Here is a 19,069-nt window from a genome sequence, read left to right on the forward strand (position 1 = left end):
TTAATTCCAGCTGGGACAGTTACTTGGGTGTTCCCCGAGAGTTACTCTACGGGATGGACATGCATGTTCATGTTTGATAGGAGGATGGTCAATGATCGGCTGGTCCTAAGGTCCAAGCGAGGATTCTCAGCCTGTCAGATGCCGCTTTCAGATTTTAGTACTCTTCTCTTATGGCCGGAATGGTCCGTGTGATGGCTCACATACACTATTTCCCACTCTTCCTAGAGTCTATCGACGATGATCATTGCAGAGGTAAAGCTGCTACCGACCTGACAGATGGCAGAATAGGACAACAGGAGCAGTAGTACTCGATAAATAAGTTTAAAAGCAATGGCATTGTGAAACAGCCACAACGCCAGAGTCGTACTGATATACTCCATATTGAAATCGGAACCAAGATGCTCCCACGTTGAATGCACTCAATCTCAACTGCTCAGGCAAAGTCTGAGACCATCGATACTTGATTCCTCCAGTCAGCTAATTCCACAAGCCACGGTTACTCGGTTTCCCTGTCATAGATCGACATCCAGCCCGCCGGACCGGATCCCCTCTACGGAGTGCATAATGCTGGCATGCATTGACTTGGGTATGACCTCCGCTTGGTCAATGCTTCGTCTTGACTCATTTGGCTCGCTAGGAACAGTACTTGGTCATGCTTCCTCTGCAAGGGCGATGAATAGTGTTGCTGCACTGACAGTGATCTTCAACGCGCGAGATATGTCATACGTGCCACAGTGCGAATCTTGTCAGACCGGGAAATAGGAATTGTCACCCGGGGAAAGAAGCAAATACCCCGGTTGTTTGAGAATACGAAGATCGGCGTGAATCTGACAGCTGTTTTTCTCTTAGGATCAGTTCGTAGTGGAATAGGTAGTATTGGATGATCTATGAGAGATATGACAGTGCTCATTGTTAACATGTCAAGTCTGACATGGACTGTACATAGTACTCCATACCTAGTAGTCAATAATTCCCAAGCAGAGATATAGATATGCATGAGATATATCACTTTCCGGTCGATCGTACTTTGTTCAGAGCACACACAACACGACAATATGAGGAGCCTCAAGCATATAAACGGGAAAAGCCTCCCGACATCAAGCTCCTCAATCAAACCTACACAACTTAGCTTGATTCCATTCAATCGTCGGCCCACTGACTACGAGCGCCATGGATCTAAGCAAGACACCTGCCTCCCCTCCGCCACCGGGCGTGACGCCCAACTTCGAGAACCCCCAGCGGTCCGACTACGACATCTACTCGATCAACATCGCTCTGTGTATGACAGCCACGGCGGTGCTGGCGCTGCGGTTGTACACACGGGGTGTGATCTTGCGGACCGTTGCTATTGATGACTGTATATGCCCATGTTTTCTACGATGGTAACAATGATGCTGACCCAGTAGGGTTCTGTATCGCGGCGCAGATCTGCGCATGGATATTTGCCATCCTCGGGTTTGCCAGTACGTCCCCTTCTCCTCCGCATACATACTAAAAACTAACTATGTAGACATCGAAAACGGCTACGGCGTGCATATCTGGGACCTGTACCTCAGCAAACTCAAGCCTTTCAAACAGGTACCTCCCCATGCCCTACAGTCCGACTCAACTGACAAGAACAGAACGACCTCGCCGCAGAAGACGTCTTCGCCCTCGGCATCTGGTTCGTCAAAACCTCCATCCTCCTCTTCTACCTCCGCCTGAACCCGGAGCGCCGCTTCCGCCAATGGACCTACGGCATCATGGCCTTCGTCTTCGTCTACTCGCTCATCAGCATCCTCGTCTTCACCTGCGGCTGCATCCCCGTCACCGCCATGTGGGACGTGACGCAAATGGCGACGGCCAAGTGCGTCGACCAGCTGGCCTTCGTGTACGCCAACGCGGCCTTCAACCTCCTCTCGGATCTGATGACGCTCATCCTGCCCATCAAGCTCTGCTGGGCGCTGCAGACGACGCTGAAGCAGAAGCTCCTGCTGTGCCTGGTGCTGGCGATGGGGTCGTTCGCGTGCGTGATTGCCATTGTGCGGATCGTGACCATGATGCCGTTTGTGCATTCGACCGATTTCACCTGGTATAAGGTGACGCTGGCGAAGTGGGCGTATGTCCCTTTTTTTTTTTTTCTTTCTGAGTGTACTCGTGCTGATGATGCATAGGATGGTCGAGATCAACGTGGGTATCATCTGTGCCTGTCTGCCTGTCCTTCGGCCCCTGCTGCTGCAGGTTTTCCCCCGGCTGTTCGGAAGCAAGAACGCCAGTGGGGATCGGCACGGCAGCGAGGAGAGTTATACCATGCACGAGCCTGGGTCCAAGAAGAAGGGGGTTAGGAACTGGGATTACCTGACGACGCTGAATACGCAGAATCCGCGGGAGGAGGACGTGGAGAGTATCAGTGTCAGGCCGAATGCGAAGAGCGAGAGCCAGGAGGGGATTGTCATGTCGACCGAGACCAAGGTTACGTATCATTGACTGCCGTCTCTGGAGGATATCGGTTCTAGTTTTTTCTTTCAAGGTGTATTGTAGTGTTTTAATAGCTCCGCGGGACAAGTCAGTATATCACAAAATCCATACAATCTGACCATATCAAGCATCAACCCTCTCCACATGCGCCGCAACAGCCTTGCCGGCATGCCCGTCCAACCCCATCTGCCTCATGGCATTGACCCCAGCCAACGCATCCGGCCCGTCGAAAATCTCCGCCACCTCCTCCAGCCCCTTGCCCTTGGTCTCGGGGAAGAAGAAAAAGATCAGCGCAAAGTGCACGACGATCACACAGCACCAGACGATATAATACCGCCAGGCGATTGCGTCCATCGCCACCGGGTTCGCAAACGAGTTGTAGATCCCCGCCAGGTTGCCCGTGAGCTGGTACATCATGGACGCCTTCGCGCGGAGGGAGAACGGCACGACCTCCATGATGTACGTCGGCGCCACCGGCGAGCACATATGGTAGCACGCACTGAAGATGAAAATCATGAGCAGCACCGCGGCCGCGTACCCTTTATCCTGGAACCCGCGCTCCTGGTTCAGCGCCGAGCACACCGTCCAGATCACGTACGAGACCCCCATCCCGCCCATCCCGCACAGGAACAGCCGCCGGCGGCCCGCGCGGTCCACCAGCGTCGCGAAGCACGCGGCCGTCAGGAACGACCAGACGGAGAGGCACGCGTTGATGATCAGCTGGGTGTGCGGGTTCGTGACGTCGATCGTGGTGAGCACCTTGGACAGGTAGTACGAGGTCAGCCCGTTGCCGGCCCACTGCAGCATGGCGGGGATGTACAGCGCCAGGAACAGGCGGTGTTTGTTGCCGCGCGTGGCCACCCACTCCGTCCACCGGGAGGCGCGCTGCAGCTTCTCCATTTCCAGCGTGGCGGTGATCTCGGCCATCTCGAAGCGCACGAGGCGGGAGGTGGCGTCGCCGTCGGCGTGGTACTTGGCCAGCATGGCGAGGGCTTCCTCGCGGCGGTTGTGGTAGATGAGCCAGCGCGGGGATTCCGGGGCGAAGAGGCTGAGCACGGCCTGGATGATGGAGAAGAAGCACTGCAGCACGCTGGGGATGCGCCAGCTCCACGAGGAATCGGTCATCTTGAACGTGCCGTAGGTGATCCATGCGGCGATCAGGGAGCCCAGCGACCAGGTGGTCAGGTAGAAGGAGACGAGCTTGCCTCGCTGGGAGGGGTAGGCGACCTCGGTGAGCAAGGGCGGCGCGGCCGTCGCGACGATCCCCAGGCCGAAGCCGACGAAGAAGCGCGAGACCACGAACATGCCGTAGTTGGCGGCGGCGGCTTGCAGGATCGAGCCCAGGATGATGATGAGCGAGCCGCCGCAGATGGGGTACCGACGGCCGAACCGCTCGCAGAGTTGCGAGGAGACCAGAACCGAGATCAGAGTGCCGCCGGTGGGACCGAAGGACATGGCGCCGAGACGCGTGCCGGTTGGTTTGCCAAAGTACTTGTTCCATTGGGGGAGGGCCTGCATGCCGTTGAGCATGCTGCTGTCGTAGCCGGAGGCGATTTGCGTCAGTAGGGCACACAGCAGGAGGGTGTTGAGTCGCAGGAGAGTCCAGTCCTTGTAGAAGGGAGGACGCTTGGGAGTGACATCTTTGAGAGTGAGGCCTTCGAAGTTGTCGGTCTCTGCTTGTGTATTGTGTGGGCTCATCTCGTCGAGCAACTTGCTGACTCGTATCCTGGCTTAATGTTGATCTACGAGCACTGCTAGAGCTGCTTTATGTACCCACATGGACGCGGGGAAGTGGATCTGGGGAACATCGGGCCATTTCTGGAGTCAATCGTCCGACGAGCCGTCGATCTTTCTCGAGTCTCTGCATGGCTTCGGGGCGGGCGAATGTGCTCGGGGATGATTCCTCCGAGGGACGATATAGTGACAGTGATAAGCATCCAGAGTAACTTGCGCATCCCATCTTACATGACAACTCAGACAAGATGACCACAGACTCTGCTAGCCACCAAACTCAATGCAACGGATCATCCCCAGACATCATGTCCCAGCCTCTACGAGAAATCTTCTCCGAAAATGTGCTGGCCAAGATCCTCCGCGTGGCCGTCCAGGCATTAACCAACAATGTACTTGCCATCACCACCAGATCTTTCACAGTACTGACAGTGTAGGATCCTCCCACCGTCTATCCGGAATTCGTCCCTCAGAAAGGCCCCTCGACAGGCCACTATATCCTCCGCGAATCCTCCTTCTGGACCAGCGGCTTCTTCCCAGGGCTCCTGTATCTCCTCCTCGAACGAGCCATCCGATACCCCTCGACCTTCCCATACCTCGGGCACAACCCCAAGACCACAGACCCAGCGCCCCTAAGAGACCACCTCCTCTGCCTCTGCACCAAATGGACCGCCCCCATCTACCCCATGTCCCTACGAACAGACACCCACGACCTCGGCTTCATCCTCGCCCCCTCCCTCCGCCGCTCCTGGGAACTCACCTCCAACCCCTCCAGCCTGCACGCCCTGCTGACAGGCGCCCAAAGCCTCGCCTCGCGGTTCGTCCCCTCCACTGGCGCAATCCGCAGCTGGGATACCCTCCGACAATCCGACGTGCAGATCACCTCCCTAAGCACAGACTGCCTCGTCATCATCGACAGCATGATGAACCTCGACCTCCTCTTCTACGCCGCCACGCATCTCGGCCCAGAGCTCGCAGCCATCGCAGCCACACACGCAAAGACACTCCTCACGTCCCACCTCCGCCGGGAAACCACAGGAGACAAAGAGGCCTACTCAACCATCCACGTCGTCAACTTCGACCCCGCCTCGGGGGCTATCAAGGAGCGCCGCACGGCGCAGGGGTACGCGGCGAGCTCGACGTGGGCGCGCGGCCAGGCGTGGGCGATCACCGGGTACGCGCAGACCTACGCCTGGACGGGAGACCCGCAGTTCCTGGACGTGGCGATTGGGCTGGCCGAGTACTTTCTGGTGAGGCTTGAGGGGGCGCCGGATTGTGTGGAGAGGACGGTTAACGGGAGGATGGTCGGGAGGTACGTGCCGCTGTGGGACTTTGATGCCCCCGTCGACGAGGACAGTCCGTTGCGGGACTCGTCTGCGGGGGTGATTGCTGCGAATGGCATGTTGCTGCTCTCGCAGGCATTGGTTGGGTGTGATGAGAGGGCGCGGCGGTTCCGGGATGCGGCGATGAGGATCGTGAGCGAGACGGTTGAGTTTTCGTACTCGAGGGATGAGGCGAGGATTGTGGATGGGGGGAGGATGCAGGTGGAGGATGTGTCTGGGAGGCGGTTTGATGCGATTCTGCGCAATGCGACGGCTAATCACAATGCGCAGGATCTGGAGAGATACAGTGATCATGGGCTGGTGTATGCGGATTACTATCTGCTGGAGTTTGGGAATCAGTTGTTGAAACTGGGGTTGATATAGACATAGAAGGCTGACTATCGTGAGATGAACTGTCCAGATTGATATAGACGGTACAGAATCACACTATTGCAACGTGATACTCTCTGACTCTAGATCAACCCGTGGAAAATCCATCCATCTCTCCCGTAGACTCCGGTGCCTCTGGTCCTGAGTAGTTGCAACAGCAAAGACAGCGGTCACTAGGACAGCCTCCTGACAGTCCAGCACCTCATGCCTCACCACCGGAATCAACGTCCGCTGCGCCATGAGATTCGTGTTCGAGTCAGGCTTCAGCGCCTCATGCTCCGTCCCCCCTGTGGACACTATTCCACGAACGCCACTTGCCCCGGCCGCGGACAAGACAAGCACACTATCCGACGATAGACAAACACCCTCTCCCACCCCAATCTCTGCATCCAGCCAAGCCTCGCCCTCGAGAGCCGGAAGCATCCGCTCACGACCGGGCGTCTTCGCAGCCCCCCTCGGCACACGCGCGATAGCAAACCCACCCTCTACCAAATGCAACCCTCCAAAGCCCTTGCCGACACGAACGCGATGAACCCTGACGTGCCAGTCCGGCCACCGGTTCGTCGGCGGAATCAGCGTCGTCCGCACCGTGACCTGTCCATCCACCCACGGCCGCCACTCGATGTTCGCCACGGGGATACTCTCCCCCCCTCCCCGCACAGTCGCAGTGTCAAACCGGACAGGCGCGGCCTTCCACTTCACGGCCCAGGTAGCGCAGCCATCCCGACTCAGCGCGAGCGTACTATCCGGCGCGATCTGCTGTATCAATGGCCCCGTGGGCACGCTGAACGCAAACGCGGACGAGTACGCGAACTTGCAGTATTTCGCCTGCGAGGCTTTCATCGGCCAGGCGACGAATTGGCCTGGGTTGAGGAGGAAGTGGTGGCCTCCGTCTGGGTGGTGGCAGAGGAGCTGCTGCGGTGCTGAGACTATTTCCACCGGTGCTTGCGCGGATGGGTAAGATGCTTCTGGTGTGGTCCAGAAGGGATGGGGGTCGGGGAGGAGAAGAACGATGAGTGACTTGAGGCTCCAGTAGACCGACTGGGGGGAGTTGTAGTCCTCGCACATGTACATATTGCTGCATTTGTTAGATTGGTAGCGAATAGGAAGAGGGGACGTACGGATACAAGTAACCGATGTTCATCGTCCCATCGGCATAGAACATATCGTGTGAGCGAGTTGCCCACCATCGTAAATGCCTCAGCAGGAAGCCCTTGACGGCGCCGATGGAAGTCAATGGCTGTGGCATGGCAGGGATATCGGCTCCAGCCAGCGCAGCGAAGAAAGCTCCACAAGCAAAGCGATAGGTAAGGGATCTTCCGAAAGGAATCGCCCCTCCTACTCACAGTCAGCTCCCTCACTCATGCATCTCGAGGCAAACATACCCTCACGGTCAAAATACCGCCAGAAGCTCCCCCCAAACTCCCTCGCCTGGGCCCGATACCTCTCCGCCCGCTCCGGATCCAAGCGACCCGCAAACCTGACATAAAGCAACTGGCTGAACTGGATCGCAAAACTCCCCGAATAGTAATCCGCCTGTCGTCCACACCCTACCCGATCCCATCGCCTCATCCGCTCACACTCCTCCCGCTCGCGCACTTCATCCTCCGCCGCCAACCACGGCCCATCCCCCGACCACCCCCCACCCAGATAAAACGCGTCCAGAACCTGAAAGTCCGCCTGCATTTCCCGCTTGACCTCGTCATACGGAACCCCAGCAACAAGGACAAGAGCCAGGTTCGAGAAAACGCGGAACCACCGCCAATTGTTCACCGGCATGTCCTTGCCGTGCATCCCCTCCAACCACGCAACGATGTTCCTCCGGGTAGTTTTGTTCTGTGAGTGGAAGAACGCGTCTGGCGCGAAGAGCAGCGCGCACGCGAGAACCTCCGCCTCGACCATGCGCTGGTCGCCGTTGGCGATGGTGCCCCAGTATTCTGCATGGTCGGGGTCTGTGCCGTGGCGGATGCCGTCTACCCAGGGTTGAGCGACATGTTGTATGGATTCGATGATACCGGGGTCTGAGGTGAAGGATAAGGAGTGCAGGAGGGTAGCGATGACCCAGAGGGGACGGGCGAATCCCTCGAGCAAGGCGGCGCCGTCGTCAAAGTGGGCACCGGTTGCGATTGGGAGGCGGATGAGTGCGCGCGCGGGGGAGAAGTGGGCGTGTAAAGGGCGGACGAGGGCGAGGGCGGCGCGGACGAGGTCGCTGCGGGTGAGGAGGGGGTTATCGCTGAAATCAGGGAGGGGGGGCATATTGATTCGTTTTAGTCTTTGTCGTTGGTTTGGTTAATTAGATGAGGGAGGGTTGCTATATATCTACGCGGGGCTCGGGATAAGTCTCGGACGATTTCCTATTCAGACCGAACTGGTCAAGTACTATACGCTACATCTGATGCGAAATACGCATTGTTTAGACTGATGATCCGGTCCATCTCCGAGTACTGCTGATCTAACAGGATCGATGTCACCGTGGTCAGTTCGTCCGGGCTTCCTGTGTTGTAGCTCATTCTCGCCGGACTAGATTGCAGCATAGGCGCATCGACTGGCATCCCTGGCGGTAGATCCTGTGCAAAGGCGAGCTGGGGCAATCCGGCTGTGCTTTCAAGTGCTGCTTGCTGGCTATTTCCCGTCCATTCAATCTCGTTGGAGTACCCCAGAACATCTAGCTTGAAGGTCTCGTCGCTTTGACACGCTCGGTGGACGGCATTGAGTTGGCCAAAGTACTTGGCCGCGGAGTTTTGACGGCTCGACTGTACACGGCCGGACCAGCGGGTCACCATGGCATCGAGGCATTTCATCAGCGTCCAGTAATCCGGGGACAAGGGGGTGCCATAGTATCGCCAATGCACTGTATCCAGCGGTTAGTGGGATCTCGGAGGAAGGGATGAACTGACCCAGTAGGACCCTCGCACTGACGAAAACACAGAACGCAAATTGACTATCCACCACGCCCTCCCTCGGACAATTCCCCAGATACTTCTCCGTGATATTCGCCGTCTCGGCCGCCGCCGCCTCGCACGTCTCCGCGCTGGACAAGGTCGGCAATTTGACAACCTCCAACCATTCCGGCGGCGGATACGCAATCCGCTGATGCAGCAGGATCATCGACGTGTTGTGTGTAATGTGCGCAAGCGTCAGGTTCGGATCCATCGTCACCACCGTCGGCTGCCGCGAGATATTCGTGTCCTTCCATTTGTGCGGGAGGAACATCTTCCAGCTCACCAGCCGCAGATCCAGCTCCTTGAACCGCATAAGCCAGCTGCCCATCTCCTGTCGGTCACGATGGTTGATCCGCTGCTGAAGGAAGAAGGTCGTCACTCGGCTCAGCGACTCGGTGGCCTCGACACGATAGGCGAAGGCGCCCACGGTTGACATGTCGACTTGCGCTGTTGGGGAAGGCTTGTCTGTGGGTAGGAAGGCGATGAGGGTGCCGATCTTGCCGGCGGATCGGTCCCAGATGCCAAAGAAGGGGGTGGTGACGGGTTCCTCGTTGTGCCAGAGGCCGCCGTCCGCGGGGAGGCGTCGGTGGACGTCGTTGGAGGTTAGGCTGGTGTTCCACCTGGACATCTCAGCAGGATCCTATTGCATTTGAGCACAACATACCCTGTAGTCACCGAACAGAATCTGCGATGTTAGTGTGATCAGGAACAAGAAACGATATGACATACCTGTCTAGGTTGAAAATAGTCCAAAAAACCCGTCGTCGTTCTTCCTCCTCCACCCAGTCTGTAGCCACCGGAAGAGAAGGTCGAGGCTGCAGGACTCGTCCTGTGTCATGGTTTTCGGACTCGACGCTCAATTGAAGGTACTCGACCGTCCTCGTCAAGGAACCGACAATCGGCCACGCTCGAGAGACCCTCCCGGATCCAATCTATCACCTGTTAGTCTCTGTGAGCAAGAAAGGGTCCCGTATCATACATCCTCGAAGCAGATGATGATCAAGGCCTGCAGATTCTCGACGAAGAGGTCATCCATTGCTGTCAGCACCACAATCTTCCGGGATCGTTCACAGAGAGCTTCGATATCCTTGAGATCTGCCGGAAGCACAGATTGGTCGACATGCTTGAGCATCGCAACCACCATCGCATGTAGCACAACCTCCAGACGAGTCTTGTCAGGGCTCCTCAACCGCTGACGGAACTTCTTTTCGTGGAAGATTGGGATCCATGGTTGTACAAGGGCGAAGTATGAGTCGATCACGGCCTCTATAACGGCCGGCGGAGGTAGACTGGACGACAGATCGGAGAGCCCCTCCGGCTCAATCAGCGTATCGGTTACCCGTCTCCGTTTGTTGGATGGCGATCGCGGCACATCCTGGATTGTCTCAGGCAAAAAGTCCGTCTCACATGGTCTTTTACGTGGGTGAGGCTGCTGCTGCTGCTGTCCGAGGAGCAGCTCCAGTCCTTCTCGAAGCGCAGTAGCCACCGCGTTGCTATCAGACACTGGTCTATTTTCTTCTGGTCGTCCCTGGTGGAACACAGCATCTTCTAGCGCCTCTGTTTACTGTCAGACTGGGACCCACAGATTGTAGATATTGACATACCAACCCGTCTCCTCAACGCCTCCACAGCTCCGGTTTTCAGACCTGGTTTCTCTCGCTCTCCATCATATACACACGTCGTTCCTATACAGTCTTAGCAGGTGACCTTCTTAAGGAGATAGAGGGGCTACCAATCCTGCGACAATGAGCGCAGAGAGGCACTTCACGCGAGCAGCGGAGTTTCCGCTTGCGACAAGCGCGACACGCAGGTCGATCCTCTTGGAATGATACCTCGGCTTCCATTCTGATGGTTGTCTCAGCAAAGCTGCACGGTAGAACCGGACGAGGGGCAGGCTAAATACCCCGTTGTCCGGTGGAGATGGGCCGGTTCCCGTCCGAGTTCCCCGAGCTGAAGACTAAAGTGCCTGCATTTGGCTCCTGTGGGGGAGTCTCCGCGCGGGGTAAAATAAGCCTCGAATGAAACGAGTTTATTCCAGAGAAGGCTTTCTGCGCTATGGGAGCAGATTCTCCGAGATCACTTCTCCCTGGTCTAGGCGGTTTGGTCTGTTGTGGGCACATCTATGCCCAACGGAGTTGGGAGCATGTAGAACGCGTATGAATCTCTGAGCCATTGGTTGATATGGTAAAATTCATAAACAGTTCAGCAGAGTCACCAACTTAACCAGGCCGACTGAAATAAAAGAAAGGGATCAATATATCAAAAGCGTTGACATAAAGTATCCAAGAGAGACATCACACTGCTCCCAAGCAGCCAGCTTTGCCATATATACTAAGAGAAGCTGGGTCATAGTTCGGGGCAAGCAAATCCTCTGCCTTCCTAGTAAGTACCGGAGCTCTTGCCTATAGCCTAGTTGTACTGATGTAGATTAGTGACTATAACATTACAGTGTCGGCCTATCCCTGATGGCGGTATTCCGTTTAGCTCTTCAATATTCCAGCTTCGACAAGGCATATAATCCGATGGGCAGAATTATACGAGCTATTAGAATTTTACAATTCGACGCTCCTCAATTCTTCTTCATGAGTCAGGGTTTTCAGAGGTGGTGAAGTCCTAGGCCGATAGCCAGGTACAAAGATTATGCTGCGTGATGTAAGCATCATGGAATGATCGGATACGCATCAGCCCACCATTGCCTGATCCTCATGCCGACCCCTTCCGTCAGATCCCTTATTCATATTCATACAAACCCCCAAAACAACATCCAAACTCAATTCATCTCAAACAAAAGCCAAAGAAATGGCAATGACACCCCCCGTAATCATCGTCGGTTCCGGCCTAGCCGGCCTCTCCGCCGCCAGCACCCTCATCACGCACAACATCCCGGTGCAGATGCTCGACCGCGCCCCCAAACCAGGCGGCAACTCCATCAAAGCCTCCTCGGGCATCAACGGCGCCGGAACACGATTCCAACCCACCCAAGCCGACACCGCGGAGATCTTCCTCCAGGACACGATCAAGTCCGCCGGCCTCGTGTTCACCCAGGCAAGTAGCGACGAGCGCGCGCGGCGGGAGAAGCTGATTTCCACGCTTGCGCATTGCTCCGCAGACGCGGTGAACTGGCTCGTTGATGAGAAGGGCGTTGAGCTGAGTAAAGTCGCGCAGTTGGGCGGGCACACGTACCCGCGGACGCATCGCGGTGCGGGGCGGGACCCGCCTGGTTTCTCGATTGTGAGGGCGTTACTGGAGGGGTTGAAGGGGCAGGATCTGTTTACGCTGTGGAGCGGGGCGAGGGTTACCAAGGTGGTGAGGGAGGGGGAGAGCGTCAAGGGGGTGGAGTATGTCACTATGGAGGGTGAAGGGGAACGGCAAGGCCAGGGGCTGGCGCACACGCTCCATGGACCCGTCATCTTTGCGACGGGCGGGTTTGCGGGGGACTCCAGGGGCATGCTGGCGAGGTACCGGTCCGATCTGGCGAACTTGCCGTCGACGAATGAGGCAAGGGAAGGCACGCAGCCGATTCTCGAGGCGGTGGGTGCGTCGGTGGTCGACATGGACTGCGTGCAGGTTCATCCGACTGGATTCGTGGACTCCAAGGATCCGGCTGCGTTGGTCAAGATCCTGGCGGCGGAGATGCTCCGCGGTGAGGGCGGGATTCTGCTCAATGGCGATGGAAGCCGGTTCGTGAATGAGCTGGATACCCGTCAACGTGTCGTGGACGCAATCATGCAGTCGACTTGTCCGATGGAGACATCTACGCGCCAGTGGGATGTCACGCTTGTACTTGATGAAAGTGCCGCAGCCGCAGCGGGCTCCCATATGGACTTTTACGTCTGGAAAGGACTCATGCAGAAGACAACAGTTGGCGAGCTTGGATTGGCGGCGCTGAAGACCATCCAGCAGTATGCAGATGCTGTGTCCGGCAAGAAAGAGGATCCCTTCGGCCGCAAGTCCTTTGGCCGTTGGACATTGACTGAAGTAATGCCGGAGACTGTGGTCTATGCCGGACAGGTGACGCCTGTTGTTCACTTTACCATGGGAGGAGTGATGATTGATGAGCATAGCAGGGTGCTAGGAGCAAATGGAATACCGATGGAGGGGCTTTGGGCTGCAGGGGAGGTGACCGGCGGCGTCCATGGCCAGAATCGTCTGGGAGGCTCGTCTCTTCTGGAGTGCGTGGTTTTCGGACGTATCGCAGGGAACGAGGCGGCAGAATGGCACAAGAAACACTATCCCGGCGGTTCCTCGGGTTGACAATGACAACTGAAGGAACCATGAGCATGATCTGCTTCGGTCAGACGCAGGTCGATGACTTAGTTTACTGTTTCTGGTATGGCTGCCTAGTATGCCATCTGTAATCACAGGCTGCCTCATCCTCGAGGATCATGTTCCTAATCAACAGCTCAAAGAGGCTGGCAAGTGCTACGTGAGAGACTGAGAATGAGAAAAGAAGTTGCTCTTCGATAAGGCCCTGGTTACGGCCATGTGGTTTCACCGAACTATATAAGTATGGGACAAAGAGACAACAGAATGATGTCAGCTTTATTAGGTGCAAAAGGAAAGCTGATTCTTCTGTTTTATAAATCTCTGGCTAAGTTTGTCCTTCCTGGCCATTGGCGTCTTCAGGCAAATCCTCCAGCTGATGGCTGGTGAAAAGGGTGAGGAGGCACTTAACTCCTGTCATACTCCGTACAGCCTCAGCTAAGTGAAATAAGGGCCGTCCTTTTGTATTGTAAGAAGAATTAGATGACCTTAGATCTGTACAGTCACAAGGTTCACCTAGACAGATGCATTGCAGCCTTTTGTTTTCTTCTCGCGAGTCTGCCTACTCCCTGTGAAGATAACCACGTGGACTAGACATATCCAATACATCCAACCAGCAGCTCAGGGGATGTCCCCAAGGGTGCAGTAATCACTACGCTGGTCCATTTGAGACGGAACAGGAGTTCAATGACTACCTTATAAGGCCGGCTTGGTCAGGTGGTTTTCCATCAGAAACTGCGTACAAGGACGCACTCGATTGCGCGAAAAAAATGGAGGAGATCACAGGGTTTTTGGACTGGGAGTCGGCAGGCTGGTACCCCGATTATTGGGACTTCACCACGGCTTTGAGGTTCTCTTCAGAAGATTTCTGGCGGCATAGCTTCATGATGGAATTATCCACATGGTAGCAGGTTTATTAGGGCCCACCTATGGAGTAGATCCACCCATTCTGCGGATTGGATGGACTATTGGATATGGATTTGCGGATTGGGTCAGCCAGTCTAGATCTAAGTAGTAACTTGGAATAAAGGAAACTAGTATAGGATATAGTAGAATTCTAACTTTACCAAGAATGTTCATAAGAAATAAGAAGAGGAGAGTTAGAAAGTCACCTTAATGTTAGGGAGGTAGGGTTTATAAAGTAATGTCTAAGACCTAATCCGCTCGAGAAAATACACAATTCTCCAATCCCCTTGAGAGGATTTGATGCATTTGAAATATAATGGTCAAGACACCGCACGCTAGGAGACAATGCATGTGCTCTGGCAAGCTGTAAGAATCAGCAATTTATCACTTTTCACCCTTATCTATTATAGTGTACCTCTGAAGGAGCGATCCGGAACATCTTTTTATGATTAGTACATTGCCACAGTGGGGGAAGAGCTTCAGGAGCATTAAAATGTACATGAACTAGTGTATTCAACTCATGCTAGCAGATGTCTAGACCAGGCACGTCAGACTGCAGCCTTCACAGGAGACTTTCTTCCTTTCATGGTCCCCTTCTGTCATACCAAGGAGACATCTGTACAAGATGACCTTCCTTCTCTGCGCGGTGTCTTTGAGACTGGAATCAACTTCCGGATGACATTCTATCAGGGCTTCAATAAGCAGATCCGCGTTTTCCGAGCGCTATATGACGTCGCAAATAGAAGAATAGAGGAATGAAAAACGGTAAATGTAAGAGACAGCCGAATACCTGCGACCTGCTAGGACGCTCAGAACTTTGGAGTACCACTCCTTTTCCAAACTTCGCCTTCCATCCGCCCTTATTTTAGATGCAGAAGTACGGGGGTTTTATCTGTCGCCATTGGGTGACGCCGTGGCAAATACCAACGGATCAGACCCCCGTATAACCGAGTGTTGATATGTTTAAGAGCACGGCTTGAAGAAAGGCAAGTCATCATAGTCACTTTGACTGTCACACTCCCTGGACGAATTCTCCTTCATCATCATCAATGGAAACTGAAATAACAGTGTCCAGTTGGGATAGAGCATGCATCAAACGATCTGCACCGCCAGAGCCATCTAATGTAAGATGGACGTCAAAGATTCGGTTGATCCTTTCAATATGTGCCGCAGGTGCTTTTGGTGTCCTCGGGATATTTGAAATCGACGGGTATGTATTATCTGCCCCTGGTGCTTCGGCCGAAGATTGATTCATAAGTACCTCTTCCAGCCGGGTTATCGCCCGGACGCGGAAACCCGCTTCCATCACGGTTAGGAGCAGGGTCTGCAACCCATCAGCTCCGGTCCGATAGCGGATCACAGCAGGGATCTCTCTGGTATCTTTCCGGTCGAGGTATCGCCGCACGAAATGCAGCAGAGTTGGATAGACAAGCACAGCGACAAAGTACAAGCCGGTGGAAACGCTTGCTAATCTGAGCAGTCCGGCACCACAGGCAGCCCCAACCGCTGCACTCAGCCAAATTCCGGCTGCAGTAGTCAGTCCTCGGATCTCGTTGCGCTGTTTGAAAATGATCCCTCCACCGATGAAGCCAATCCCGGACACGATCTGGGCGGCGATCCGACTTGGATCAAGCACCACCAGAGAGCGATCTAGAACGTCAAATGTTCCCAGTTTCGATATCAACATGAACAGGGCAGCGCCTAGCCCGACCAGTGTATTCGTACGCAAGCCGGCGCTTTTGTGCTTCCATTCCCGTTCAAGTCCGATAATTGAAGACAGTGCCGTGGCCACCAGCAGCTGTCCCACCTGGGTCCATGCTTGCTGTTCACCTTGATCGAAGGGGTAATGCATGTTGGAGCACTTATTGCATATCCATCAACTGACCTGTTGCTGGGAGATTTATGAATTTTCTGAACTTTATTTGGGAGAATCTATGTGCAGTCACGGATACAAACCCAATATCAAGACCATATGAATTGGCCACACTGACGTAACCACAAAGTACTGTTTCCGTCATATTGACTTTCCACTCAGGTTATGACCGAGGGAGACTCCTTGAAGCTGGTCTGCCTTCCAAATTACATCAGACTCATATGGTACTCGGAGTGTTCTGAAACGCATAGTCATTCATGTTCCAGAAGGACCGGAACTATGAACTGCTTCCTCTATTTTGTTCCACATTTGCGCTCGCCAACATCATGCGAAGATATAATGGCACTGCAATTAAAAGACAACGGAGGACCCCTATGCGCAGTGGAACAAAGCGTTCTTGCACTTGTCGGTTTCTCACTATTTCCAACTGAACCCCTAATTTTGAAGCCATATCACTAGCAACGAGGACTCTGGTAGCGCAAGTCATTTAGCTAGATCATTTAGAATAGAGTCGTTAGGAATAGCTCCTGGACCAGTAAATCAGGCTCTCCGAGGCTTCTTTAGCGCTCCACTACGGAGTCAAGTGGGACATACAGTTGAGCATAATCGAATGAGTTTAATAGCTTATGCAGGTGGGTCATAACCAGCCAATATTAGCCAGGGTTCCTTGAATGTTCCTATTTAAAGGGATCTGTTGCCTAGTACCTTGCCCCAGAACTGTTCAAGAACACCGTCTCTCTCCATACATGAGGGACAGCTGGGAGAGTGGGGATTACTGGGTTAACTATGCCGCAAGGAGAAGTTGGGCTTTCGACATGATATATTGGGCGAAGATTGACAGAAGATTCTTCGGCGATGGGAATCTCGACGATCGTCTCCAATTGCTGACTTGTGAAGAGAGGCAAGAGATAGACGACCTCGTGCAAAAAAAAGATGAAAGAAAAAGAGGAGCGGAAACTAACAGACTGGACATCTTGTCTCACATTTTGATAATAACATACCCCTGATCTTTTGAAAGACTGTTCTGAAGGACCCTGCTATTTACTAGAGCCTTTAAGATTTGATGCACGAACTATGGAATGTCACATATAATTAGATTGAAGTAACATTAGAGCAAACCAATCATTCAAAACTCCAAAGGAATTCGGAACTTTCTTCACTTGGACGGAGACATGGACGTCTACACCATGATATCAATCAGGATTAGGGTTTCGAAAGCTGATGGATATCATCTCTTTGCATCTCTTCCTAATGATTTTCCGCGTTGGGCTCCATTCACTTGAAATCAGAGCCTACATCTAGCTGGCAAACATGTAAACATGAAAATAGTAAGGAAGCATCAAAAACTGATCATGTAACACCCACTCTTCACTAAGAGCATTTTGCCCCTGTACCACGGTGTATCAATGCAAGGAATCCGAATTAACTGAGACAATCAAAGTGCTTGTGTGGCTGTAAACCAGCTAAGCAGTGTAGTAGAAAAAATTTAATCTTAGACAACCTCATTTAGAGAAAGTTCTAGTTATAATTAGCAAGCTGTATTTCCTAAAGTGCTACTAGAGGAACAGATGCATAATGAGGAAGGAGATCATGTGTGATTGGGTTTGGATATGAGGCTCAAGCCACCTGGTATAGTCATATTCGTCTTGGTCGGTTTTGAAAAAGGTGATGACTCGGTCTATCCAGAGGAAGATGATGATCAGGAAGATTCAGAATGGGCCTGTGCTGAGGAGCCAGAGTGTGAGGAACTGGAAAAGAGTGCAATCGGGGCAGCCGGAGGGAGTCATTCTATCTTGACTGTTAATAGCTTTTGGTTGATATTTATCGGTAGTTGTTGAACAATATTTAAAGCACACAGCTGGAGGCTAAAAGGACACATGATCCTATCACTCATCTGAATAGCCTCTTTCCGATCGACCATGATGCTCCAGACTATATAGTCTATAGTCACATCTGAATTGTTGCATCATATAATATTCCTGTCCTATATACCATCGCACCCAAGCAAACTTCGTCCTCTCACCGGATCATTTACCAATTGACCAAGTGTTTATGCCCTCTCACATTGAATCGAGCTGGAAATACCCGCCGGATAGCCCGGCATCACACTGATGCTGCTAGCATGATCACCACCCCTGTAAGCCGCAATGGATCCGGACCCAATGGTCGTCCTCACGTTGGAGTCATAGATCTGGATTTCCGCCCCCCAGGTGTTCTGCAAATCCGGAAAGTAGCATTCGATATCCCTGTCCATCTGCTGGTAGTCGGACGCAGTATTGAGCAGGTACGTACTCTGCGCATCATTGAAGCAATCCGTAAAGTCAATTCCGCCATTGGAGAAATACTCATCATTGTACGATTCACGCTTGGCAATACTGCTGTTGTCGCTCTTGTGCCCGAATCCAAGGGTCATGACTGCGTGATCCTCTTCATAGGCAGTCAGAGTAAAATGCATGCCGGTCTGGTGGTGATTGTAGAAGTGGAACACAGGCCACATGGTCCCCTCTGCTAATTTCATCCGGGCCAACTTCGGGTGGTGATGAGGAACGAATCCGTCCAGGCTCACAGGGAGCTGGAGCAATTCACTCATCCGAGCTTCTGCCTCGGTGACGATCTCGTCTCTCTTCCAATTTCCAATGGAAATCCCATTTTGGGCCAGACGATTGTGGATTTGCTTGACTGTGGAAGCTCCGTGGGCGGCGGCTCCAATGAATGTGGCCGCTGTCGAGATAGCCCCCCAGATGCACAGTGCGGCGTTTCTGGCACTGTCCGTGAAGGACTTGCAGCTCGTCGCCAGCCCATAGAATGCAAACACCTGGTTGGTGACCCAGAACGCTGCGCCGAGGAACCAGGGGATGGCACGCTTGCTGATGGCGTTGCCGTGGTTCTCGTATGTATGGATTTGTTGCTCGAGGTGGAGAACCAGGTCACGCTCACGACCCAGCTGTATAGTCAGATGCACGAATCCGATGGTCATCACGACGAAAAGGATCGTGAGGATCAGCAGCATTCTGAGAGACTGTTTGAGGTAGCGATTGCTGCGATCACGGGGATACCGCGTGGCATTGTAGTCCTCCTCTTGAACTATATCTCGGAGGCAAGGACTGTCGGACTTTTCAGCCATGTTGAACGTCATTGGGTAATAAAACTGTTGACGGTAGAAGACTCTTTGGAAGCGAATGAAA

General features: G+C 53.7%; 7 protein-coding genes across 7 annotated transcripts; 3 read left to right on the forward strand and 4 right to left on the reverse strand.

The window, feature by feature from the left end:
• Window positions 1-1,170: 1,170 nt before the first annotated feature.
• CDV56_109286 (putative integral membrane protein (Pth11)) lies at window positions 1,171-2,466 on the forward strand (the record flags this gene model as incomplete). Its single annotated transcript, XM_026762905.1, has 5 exons — window positions 1,171-1,357; window positions 1,407-1,463; window positions 1,511-1,578; window positions 1,623-2,098; window positions 2,154-2,466. The coding sequence occupies 5 exons, from the start codon at window positions 1,171-1,173 to the stop codon at window positions 2,464-2,466; spliced, it is 1,101 nt and encodes a 366-aa protein (XP_026618090.1).
• A 114-nt stretch (window positions 2,467-2,580) lies between these two features.
• Window positions 2,581-4,155, reverse strand: CDV56_109303 (hexose transporter protein; the record flags this gene model as incomplete). Its single annotated transcript, XM_026762922.1, has 1 exon — window positions 2,581-4,155. One exon carries the CDS (start codon window positions 4,153-4,155, stop codon window positions 2,581-2,583), a length of 1,575 nt encoding a protein of 524 aa, XP_026618091.1.
• A 284-nt stretch (window positions 4,156-4,439) lies between these two features.
• Window positions 4,440-5,894, forward strand: CDV56_109317 (glycoside hydrolase family 88 protein; the record flags this gene model as incomplete). Its single annotated transcript, XM_026762936.1, has 2 exons — window positions 4,440-4,580; window positions 4,626-5,894. 2 exons carry the CDS (start codon window positions 4,440-4,442, stop codon window positions 5,892-5,894), a joined length of 1,410 nt encoding a protein of 469 aa, XP_026618092.1.
• A 63-nt stretch (window positions 5,895-5,957) lies between these two features.
• On the reverse strand, window positions 5,958-10,686 carry CDV56_109331 (glycoside hydrolase family 154 protein; the record flags this gene model as incomplete). The annotated part of the gene is made up of 10 exons (XM_026762950.1): window positions 5,958-6,978; window positions 7,022-7,238; window positions 7,286-8,172; window positions 8,286-8,751; window positions 8,798-9,462; window positions 9,507-9,527; window positions 9,572-9,774; window positions 9,822-10,399; window positions 10,447-10,527; window positions 10,575-10,686. The coding sequence occupies 10 exons, from the start codon at window positions 10,684-10,686 to the stop codon at window positions 5,958-5,960; spliced, it is 4,251 nt and encodes a 1,416-aa protein (XP_026618093.1).
• A 955-nt stretch (window positions 10,687-11,641) lies between these two features.
• Window positions 11,642-13,096, forward strand: frdA (putative FAD dependent oxidoreductase; the record flags this gene model as incomplete). Its single annotated transcript, XM_026762987.1, has 1 exon — window positions 11,642-13,096. One exon carries the CDS (start codon window positions 11,642-11,644, stop codon window positions 13,094-13,096), a length of 1,455 nt encoding a protein of 484 aa, XP_026618094.1.
• Window positions 13,097-15,023: 1,927 nt separating this feature from the next.
• On the reverse strand, window positions 15,024-15,863 carry CDV56_109388 (MgtC/SapB family protein; the record flags this gene model as incomplete). Its single annotated transcript, XM_026763007.1, has 1 exon — window positions 15,024-15,863. One exon carries the CDS (start codon window positions 15,861-15,863, stop codon window positions 15,024-15,026), a length of 840 nt encoding a protein of 279 aa, XP_026618095.1.
• A 2,071-nt stretch (window positions 15,864-17,934) lies between these two features.
• On the reverse strand, window positions 17,935-19,008 carry CDV56_109411 (uncharacterized protein; the record flags this gene model as incomplete). Its single annotated transcript, XM_026763030.1, has 1 exon — window positions 17,935-19,008. One exon carries the CDS (start codon window positions 19,006-19,008, stop codon window positions 17,935-17,937), a length of 1,074 nt encoding a protein of 357 aa, XP_026618096.1.
• Between the last annotated feature and the right edge of the window lie 61 nt (window positions 19,009-19,069).

The sequence above is a fragment of the Aspergillus thermomutatus genome, assembly GCF_002237265.1.
Source record: "Aspergillus thermomutatus strain HMR AF 39 chromosome Unknown NODE_13, whole genome shotgun sequence".
Classification (NCBI taxonomy): Eukaryota; Fungi; Ascomycota; class Eurotiomycetes; order Eurotiales; family Aspergillaceae; genus Aspergillus; species Aspergillus thermomutatus.